General features: G+C 38.0%; 1 protein-coding gene across 1 annotated transcript; it reads right to left on the bottom strand.

Moving 5' to 3' along the window:
• Positions 1-352: 352 nt before the first annotated feature.
• dgcr6 (DiGeorge syndrome critical region gene 6) lies at positions 353-10,085 on the bottom strand. Its single transcript, XM_079827831.1, has 6 exons — positions 9,926-10,085; positions 9,193-9,315; positions 3,805-3,965; positions 2,701-2,801; positions 2,493-2,633; positions 353-797 (listed from the first exon to the last, which is right to left on the bottom strand). Exons 2-6 carry the CDS (start codon positions 9,300-9,302, stop codon positions 717-719), a joined length of 594 nt encoding a protein of 197 aa, XP_079683957.1. The 5' UTR covers positions 9,303-9,315; positions 9,926-10,085; the 3' UTR covers positions 353-716.
• Between the last annotated feature and the right edge of the window lie 223 nt (positions 10,086-10,308).

Raw genomic sequence — 10,308 nt, 5'->3', positions numbered from 1 at the left:
GCAATGCATAGTCAATGGAGAGCGTTGGATTGTTTCCCCCCCGGTGTGGGCGTGTGTCTCTATGCTCAGTATACATAATATATACTGTAGAAACAATAGTAAGAATAGTACAGTAGTATGCGATTCAAAACACAGCCTTTCTTTCATGTCCATGATGCAAACGCATCTCATCATTCCATCACTTACTCTGGTGAAAAAACAAGAAAACAGAAGTCATAAATCATAAGAGTACAGTCAAGACCTTACTCGTCTGCTGAGTAATAAAACGCCATCATCTCATTGCCTAAAAATCAATTGGTTTAAAATTCTCCCAACATCTTTAAACACTTTTTCAATAAAGCAAAGCAGCCGGTCAAGCTTGATCTGTGATTTAATAATTCAAATCCTGTTCAAAGAAATTAAATCAAACAACACAGACGTCAATTCTTTATAATACAGCTGCTTCACATAATAAACAAATCATACCAGTGCCCTGAATGCTTGCCGACGAGGTTCATATACATTTACAAAACTATATTTAATGTCAAACGGAAAGTTCAGGTGGGCATTTTGTCTTGTCCAGGGTGATGTTATAGACCATTCCAGCCCATCATCATCAAATAAATGTCAACAAAAAGAGATTTTTACAGGTCCTACTGTAATCCAAACATTCACATTCAACTGTGAAGCTCGGCTCGAGTCTTTCAGAAACCATCAGAAACCATGTCTTCAGCTGCTCAAGGCAGAGATCCAGAAACAGTCTCTTTCTGCTGCAGCTTCAGGATCAGTTCCAGCAGGTTCATCTGCATCATCACCTCCTGTGACACACACAAAGAAAACGATGCAGAAAAGGAGTAACACAGCTGACAGAGAGCGTTCTCAGAACTTCTGGCTAAGTTAAGAACCCTGAACCCTGTTTAAACACTACCTGAACTTTTACAGAAGAAAAGTATATCTGCAATTTTTTCCATGTCTGAAAAGGCTGGTGTTTGGATATTTACTGTTTTTTTTATTCTTTTATGAAATTCTTTTATTATAGGAGCCTATTTGATGACGGCTACAATCACGGGGAATGGTACTTAAATTATAGGGTCATTGATATCATTATCGCAATAAATGGGTCAATGACATGACATGTATTTTTGGTGTCTGAATTCAGCATTTTTCTAAAAAAAATTAAAAAATAAATACATGTCTTATATCAAATTGATCTACAATATTTCCTTTATATGATACTCTTTAATTTTTTTTAAATTCAATTGACTTTTTGAGTTGTGGTGTTTCAAAGACCTACATTTTTCAGGGGGTGCGACCAGCAAATTTACATTTAAAAGTATAAAATTCCCACTGCAATTGCAAAATGAAGTAAGAAATATAAATGTAAACCATTACATAATTTATACAAATAAAAACTCCTTATGGAAAATTGTGTTCTGAACACATAGAAAAGTGTCCATTTATATGAATTGGACTAAAAGGGCAATACATAGAAAAGGGAAAGGGACTTTACATTGAATCAACACCATACATTTTTTGGACATAAAATGCATTTTAAAACTCTTTTGCTTAAAATTATTATTTTTTTATCTTATTTGTCATTGACCCAAATACCAGAAAATATTGAGATCAATTTTTAAAGGGTTAGTTCACCCAAAAATGAAAATTCTGTCATTAATTACTCACTCTCATGTCGTTGGACACCCGTCAGACCTCCGTTCATCTTCAGACACAAATGAAGATATTTTAGTGTAAAGCTGATGCTGAGAAAGGCTTCAGATAGGCCTCCATTGGCATTCAGTACATTTACACTCACAAGACCCATAAAAGGCACTAAAAACGTCGTTACAAAGTCCATCTCACCACAGTGACTCTACAGTAATTTTACAATGCGACGACAATAATTTTTGTGCGCCAAAAAAAATCAAAATAACGACTTTATTCAACCTCTTCTTGTCTTCTGTGTGTGCCTCCACGACGCATGCGCGAGAATATGACGCAGATCCGGCGCTCGGACACATGACCCAGAAGAGATTAGTTTACAAGCAGAGGAAGACGCGCGTGTCTAAGCTGTTGGATTCTACATTGATCGTGCTTTAGGTCTCGGCGTAGTGCTCAAAATCGGGCTTAAGTGTGCATTTCATGGATTCCCGAATGCCGGCGCTACGTCATTCTCGCGCATGCGTCGTGGAGGCAAAAACTATTGTGGTCGCATCGTAAAATTATTGTAGAGTCACTGTGGTGAGATGGACTTTGTAACAACGTTTTTAGTGCCTTTTATGGGTCTTGGGAGAGTAAATGTACTGAATGCCAATGGAGGCCTATCTGAAGCCTTTCTCAGCATCAGCTTTACACTAAAATATCTTCATTTGTGTTCCTAATATGAACGGAGGTCTGACGGGTGTCGAACGACATGAGGGTGAGTAATTAATGACAGAATTTTCATTTTTGGGTGAACTAACCCTTTAAGTCCATGTCGCCCAACATGTTTTTGTTAGCCGTGTGAAGACCGTGACCTGCGGGTTGGTGGTGATGTAGAATCCCGGTACGCCTGCTTTCTCCAGCGTGTTCTGCTGATCCCGAACCTTCAGGTCCATTTCAACCACGATCTTCTCGTCCATCATCCTCTGCTCCTCTTTCACTCGCTGATCAAGAGCCTGGAACGATGACAGTCAGACAGTGTTTGCTGTGGGACTCCATAAAGACACCAACAGTCCATCTTACCTCATTTTCGCCTCGCTGGCCGGTTTTCAGAACGGCCAAATTATGAGACTTGCACGTCTGCAGAGCCTGTTTGTGTTTTCGAACCAAATCCTGCTTGAGTGCTGAAACAGACAGACAGACCAATCACACACTGCTTGCTTTCAGTAGACTGCAAAAAAAGCTTTTCTTACTTAGTATTTTTGTCTTGTTTTCAGTCCAAATATCTAAAAAATCTTACATTAAGAAGCATTTACTAGACAAGCAAAAGTTTTTGTCTTGTTTTGGGGGAAATAACTCAAAATTAAGGGAGTTTTTGATTAAAATAAGAAAAATAATCTGCCAATGGGGTAAGCAAAATAATCTTAATTCAAACAGAAAACAAGATTATTTTGCTTACACCATTGGCAGATTATTTGGCTTATTTTAAGCAAAAACTCCCTTAATTTTGAGTTATTTTCCCCAAAAACAATAACCGGCCAGCAAAATAATCTTAATTCAAACAGAAAACAAGATTATTTTGCTTATTTTAAGCAAAAACTCCTTTAAAGCTACACTGTGTGATATTTTCCCCCATCTAGTGGTGAAAAGGTATATGACCATCCAGTGAATATTAGTTTCTGTTCCTCTCAATTCCGATTTCGTTTTAACTCCTACGGTGGCCGATTTAGTCCAAGATTAATATGGCTTCCAGTTCGACCTCGTCCACATTGGACACGGTGCCATCGAGTGTTAAAACGCGAAAGGTGAAGCTTGAATTTACGGGTATGATACTCTTTGACCAATGTACTTTCAAGATGGAGGGGCAACATGGCGACCCGCATTCGAACCCTCACCCGTATGTATTTTCAATGGCTTACGAGAATACTTTATTACTTGAAAGAAGTAAATATACATTAATAAGCACATATATTTTTGAAAGAACTAAGTGTTTTTAGCTAAGAATAAACTAAAAAAGTTACACAGTGTAGCTTTAATGTTGAGTTATTTTCCCCCAAAACAAGACAAAAACTTTTGCTTGTCTTAACGTAAGATTTTTTAGATATCTGGACTGAAAACAAGACAAAAATACTAAGTAAGAAAAGCATTTTTTGCAGTGTATGGCCTGAAACACTCACACACACACACCTCTGTGTTCACTGTGTAGTTTCTGTCTCTGGTTATAGAGGTTTTTCTCCGTCAGGTGTTGAATGTCCAGCAGCCCTTGCACGATTTCATACACCGTCCCGTCGATGAGCGCCTGGGCCAGATCGCTGAGTGTGGTGTACGACAGACGCTGCTGAAACGAGCTGAAACAAACACGTTTATTACTCCACTTACACATGGAGGAAAGTGTTTAGACTGCCAAAGGATCGATGAACATTATATACATGATGTAGATTTGCAGAAGCGTGTTGTGATGCAATGCAATACGATGTGATCTGGGGCCAGTTTGGTTGGCTAGTAGGGGAGTAACGATACACCAATCAGGGTTTTTCCTGGGTCAAAAATGGTCTTCGGTGGTGGCTGACAGACATGGTCATCCATTTACACACACACACACACACACACACACACACACACACACACGCACGCACAGTAAATAAGTACCCTACCCACGTGATCTGCAAGCGCAATACTGACAATACATTTTAAATAAATTCAAAGAAAGTTTGTAACTTTTGCTTATCTTATTTTAATCCCACATGAAAAAATACTATAGTATAGTAAAATTACTCTAGTAAATACTATAGTATTTTTTAATGTGGGATACCTTGATGTTTGTTTTTGTTCCTCATTTTTACACTATTTACTGATAATTGTTTTGGTATATAATCATATCAATATTAAAAAGTAGTATTTAGAAAATGAACAAATAGCCTAATTTTCTGCCATATACAATTTCATAAAATGATCAGCTAGCTAACAACAACTTTGTTCTGGGTTCACCTCACTCCAGTCTAAACTAAGTGATTTATAGGCTATTTATTTTACTACACATTGTGAACATAAATAAGCTGAAAGACTGTGGATAATTAAAACTAACTCTTACACCCACTCTTGCTAAATTGTGTAAGCACACTTGTGTTCTCATTTCAGGTGTTCTGAGTAAATGATTAAACTGATTCATGAGTTCAGTGTTGGACAGATCAGTTGTTCTAACCAGTCGTTGAAATGATTCGGTTCAAAGGAGTCATCAGGTTGCGAATCGGACATTAGCAGACGCGTTGTGTGCGAATCCCGTCTGTTAGAACATCGTGAAAGATTTGTCAACACACAGAAAACACTTCATAACTGGACACGATTTGTTTCCCGTTTATTGAAAGTATGCTTTATGTCAGCTGGTCAGAGAATCAGTCAATGTTTTTTGAGCGCATTTCACACCCAGCGGTAATGAAAGGAAAACATCGTCTGATAGCGCCACGTGCAACATGGGTTCCTTTTGATTTTGATTAACGTAATATGTGAAAAATTAGAAAGCTAAGAATGCTTATTTTGAAGACAGAGAGAGTGCGAGCAGGGGAGGAGCTCTGATCGTTCTCTCTGTCACTCAGTTACAAGCGCAGTCATCTATTCTACATCCCTCATAAATCACAACAACTCCTCAAATAAAGCTTTGGCGGCCGGCAAAAAATTTTCAATGTAGGAAAAACCCTGACCAATGCCACGGTTCGGTTCATATCACGGTTCGGTTTGGTTCTGTTTGCTGTTGGGCAGGTTCATGGTAGGGCACCACCAATAATAACACTAGATTCATTTTTAACTTAAAGGATTAGTTCACTTCAAAATTAACATTTCCTGATATTTTCCTCGCCCCCATCTAATTCAAGATGTCCATGTCTTTCTTTCTTCAGTCGAAATCGAAAATAATTATTTTGGAGGAAAACATTCCAGGATTTCAGGATTACATAGCTGCACTAAGTAACTTCTCCGTCCACTAGAGGTCGCCTGTTCAAAACAAAGGCGTAGTTTAATGACGTCACGTTTGAACGCAGAATCGCATAAAACCGCAAACCGAGGGGAACACGGATATGATGTCATCGACAGGCCACGCCCTCACACGTCCCGGTTCCTCGGGTAAAATGGCACCTCACGATTTATAAACAGTTGGACACATTTGGGATATTGTAAGTACTCAACTGAACACAATATATAACACTGGCCTAGTGGTTTTTGGATATTTGACTGAAAAAATGTTACATAGTGCAGCTTTAAGCACGAGTGATTTACATGTTAAGCCAATGCAAAGACGTGAATAGACATTCAGCGGCACAGATTGAGCGTTTCGGGCATTTGGTCATTTGCGCGAATCTTGCGAGTTGAAAACTCTGAACTTCGGCGATTATTCGCGCCGCGTTAACCAATCAGAAGCTTGCTCTAGTAGTGACAACAATGAGGACATATTAATAATCACAGCCCAATGGAGCAGGAGCAGACTCATATTCTGACTAGAATCTGAGTATGACGACGTCAGGCTAACTTTTTCTGCTATAAAGAAGAAAAATCGCCATCTAAGGGCATTGAAGCCTTTACTCACCCAAACATGTCAATCAAGGCTACTTCACATGAATGCCAGAGCAATCACACGTTCTCTGTGTTGAAAAGCATGTGATTGGCTGTTCACTACTGATGTCACACTTTCCATAAACTCTAGTTGACTAGTATGGGGCCTGTACCATGATGGTAGTTTAACAAACTCAGGGTTACAGGATTAGTTTTGACAAACCAAACCAATCTATTCAGGCTTTGTTGGTCCCATGATGCTGATCATCAGCTTTCTCTGTTAACTCAGGCTTTCATACTGAGTTTAGGAGTTTAGCTGTGACATCAGCAGTGAACAGCCAATCACACGCTGTGGATCAGTGAAACTGAGATTCATTTCTCTCTTCTGCAGAATATTACATGATTGAAAAATATTAAGAATTTAAACAAATAGACAGGAAGAAAAGAGCTGTCTATGAAAGAGGATAACTTAAAGAAATATCTTATACGTCAATGCAAGTAAAAGTTGTGAAGCTAGTTTAGTTGATATATGTGACCAGTCACGGAAGGTAGGGACACAAGTCGGTTCCGGGACATTTTGAGTTATTTACATATTCTGAAAGTGTAGTCTCCAAGCTTTCCAGTGATGTGTAACACATGGAAATCTGATAATATTTGGAGAAGTTGTGGCCATTTGAAAGTAGGCACTCAAAAAAGCTTAACAGGGAGAAATTTGCCTCTAAAGATTTTGTTCTCACCTGCTGGGAGTGACAATAGAGCTCATTTACATCTCATTTAGATAAGCCACACCCCCTGTAAAGCTGCATGGTGACAATCGGACCGCATACTATTAATAATAAAGGATAATGTGCATTGTAAATGTCAGAAATGTATCTTTTTTGACTAAAAATGATTTAGAGGCTGAAATATGTGCGTTTTATCTTTTTATAAAACCTTTTTATTTGTTATTTGCTGGTTTTCTACATAAAACTTGGTGAATTGATTTCATTGTGTAGCATTGGGACTTTTCAACAGGATTCTGTGATAACCGTCATGATCAACTATGATAAACTAAAATCAACTATAATTATGTGTTTTTATAGTATAATATGCAAAGTACAATTTTCTATAAAAAAAAAAATCTCAGATTCTGTTCTTTTCTCTGACATTTAAGGGTAACATAGGCCTACAAAGGCTCTTTTAGGTCTAAAACAGTTTGGATAGTTGTTAATACAGCGTTCCCACAGCTTGGTTAACTTCAAATTCAAGAACCTTTCAAGGACTTTACTTTTGGCCATATGACAGAGGTCTGATATTCTATTTGTCATATTTCTGTTTAGCATAAAACTGAAGAATATTCGGTACATCCTATACTGTATTCTAAAATGATCTGATATTAACTTTTGCATGGATTTTATTGAAAAGAGCATAGGCTCATGTAACCAGGCTATTTTTGCAATATTTCACGGTGTGTCTGTGAAACGCTGAGGTACCGTAGTGGTTTTGTGCGCACGTGAACATCATGGCAAAGTACAACACAACGTACCTCACGCGGGAAACACTTAATGTAATGCATAAATGCAAGTAACAAACGTAAATCAAGCATAGTCCACGAAGTGTTGGCGAAATAACACATTATCGGACTGGAGAGAATAATATGGAATTTCTTCAAGAAAACTTCTTGCACAAAATAAATTCAAGCACTTTCAAGGACCTGTATGTATGTTTATTTTCAGTCATGTCATTGTACTCAGCCCGCTCTTTCTGCACAAGGGAAAGATGATCGTGTTGGTTCTTTACTGCTTCAGACATTGTGTTATCTGGGAGGTTGGCACTTCGTATCAGCTGCTCGTTGCTCGTGTATCAGCTATCAGGGTTGCCAGGTTTTCACAACAAAACCCGCACAATTGCTACTCAAAACTAGCCCTAAACAAGCCCAATCGCGTTTCAGGGGGGCTTCTCCGGTAAAAAAAAAAAATCGCATTTCAGGGGGTAAAATATGTGTTTTTTTGGCATGGTTGCCTACTAAAATTCACATTCCCGGGGCTAAATATCACATAATTGGGGTCGCTTCAACCCGCGGACATGAAAAACAGCGGACTTGGCAACACTGAGCCACGCTTCCCTTAGAGGGCGGGACAATAACAAAAGAGAAACACGCCTCTGCTGCATGCTAGAATCTCCTAAAAACAAGGCGATTTCAACCTCAAAGTGTATGCTTTTAAATATACCAATACTGCCATCTCAAACATGGAGAGGCTTCTTCATGATCTCAACTAATAGATTCGGCAAAAAAGCGCTTCATTCTCATTTTGCTCGAAACTTGTGCTGCCGACTTGTGTCCCTGGTTGCCGTATAGAGAAAATTGAACATTTAAGATCACATGTAGTCATTTTTATAGCTTTATTTATTGATTTTAAAGCTTATTTGTATGACATTTATATAGGCTATTAATATTAATTTTAACTAAGTGCCTATTAATGATTGATTAACCAAAATATATAAGGGTATAATTACATAAATGATATCTAAATCATTCAAAAGTATTATTATTATAAATAAGCATTGTTAAAAGCCAGACACGTTAGTCTTTAAAAAACATTTGCTATAGTGACCTTTAATTTGGATAGAAACAGAGGGAGTGACTTTATTGCATCAGAGGTGTGTCACTTTACTCACAGCTGATTGGTCCAATTTCAGTTTGAGATGTCTTATCCAGAACATAACCTGCCCTGGAGAAGGTTAGCCGTGGAGCGCAAGTTACTATGGAGATGAACACTGCTAAAAGCCAAACCACTTTAATGGTACCTAAAACCCAGGATTGGCACATTAAACTAAGCTTAAACATATCTGGCTAGCCAGCTAAACCGGCTTCATGGTACAGGCCCCTGGTCCTACCAGACTCTCATACATTTCATTTGTACAGAGAGTCTGGCCGCTCTCCATTGACAAGCGTTTACTTCCTTGGATCTGCCCAGATCGAATCCTGTAACCCTGAGTTTGTTCAGCTAGCATCATGGTACAGGTGTGGTGTGTGTGTGTGTGTGTGTGTACCTGGGCAGGTCCTTCACGAGCGCCTGCAGCTCTGACAGCAGGTAATAGTGTCTCTCTTGTTGTCTGGCAGCATCAGACTGATCATCACTCACACTGAGGTATGTGTCCATCACACATCCAGCCCTTGTGGAGCGGAGAAAACAGCTCATTATAAAACACATCAATCTGACTGGATCATTAAATAACACTGAAACTATTACAATTGCTTTCACTCACTCAAATAAAGCTAAAACAGAAGTACAAAAATGGAAATAAATATATATAAAAGACAAATTGAAACCCAGTAAAATTAACAAATGCACAGTAGAAAATTACTAAAGCTTTCACAAAAAATAAATAAAACATCGAAAAATAAAAAAATCGAAAGCAAAATATTAAATAAACTAACACACTACAGTATTAATTACGTATTAAAGTGACTTGGCAACTGTAAACTCAACATTTAGGATAATAATTTCGTTTTTATACAACTTATTTAGTTTCTATTGTCAGTTATTATGATCAACGGTGAGTGTCGAATGTACTTATTATAAATATCTAAATAAATATATTACCAAAATAAAGTATATAAACCGAACATGAAGTCTTTAGAAACGGAATAATCAGGAGGATCATTTTACATAGATAGTTTTGCATAAATATTGATGGCAAGAGAACATATGAATTATTTATTATTAAAAAAACTGCATCATTTTACAGTAAAAACAGAGATTAAACTGAACGAATCTCTCACCCGCTTTGTGTTCGAGCTCACAGAGAGGAAGCGATGAATGTGTGTCGAGATTACATACGGACTTTCTTTGAATGTACAGCGAGTTTCTATAAGAGATTCAAGTCATGCGATGATTGTTTTGAAATGTGTGTGGTGTGTATGTGTGTGGAGGTTTGCGCATGCGCAGTAAAGGCGTCCCGAGGTCCTTCAGCAAGCAGGGCTGCCCTTTAATATGCCTTTCATAGAGTTTTCTTGTTGTTTAATTATTATTATTTGTTGTTGAAATTATCTTTTTTCTTCTTCTTTTTTTATGGAACCATTTCACATCTCCGGGTTTCTCAGAAGCGGAAGGCGGTAGCAAATAGCAAAAGAAAAACTCCACAAAAAAGTGTTTTCACAACTTT

This window comes from Gobio gobio (genome assembly GCF_949357685.1).
Source record: "Gobio gobio genome assembly, chromosome: 10".
Lineage (NCBI taxonomy): Eukaryota > Metazoa > Chordata > Actinopteri > Cypriniformes > Gobionidae > Gobio > Gobio gobio.
The sequence above is the reverse complement of the archived record's forward strand: the minus strand, read 5'-3'. Positions and strand labels throughout refer to the sequence as shown.

Excerpts from the sequence above, each read along its gene's own strand:
- dgcr6 (XM_079827831.1), bottom strand. The coding sequence starts at position 9,302 with ATGGACACATACCTCAGTGTGAGTGATGATCAGTCTGATGCTGCCAGA. Across the intron at positions 2,802-3,804 it reads ACTACACAGTGAACACAGAG|CACTCAAGCAGGATTTGGTT; the intron begins GTGTGTGTGTGT and ends TGTCTGTTTCAG. Across the intron at positions 798-2,492 it reads ACATCACCACCAACCCGCAG|GAGGTGATGATGCAGATGAA; the intron begins GTCACGGTCTTC and ends TGTGTGTCACAG.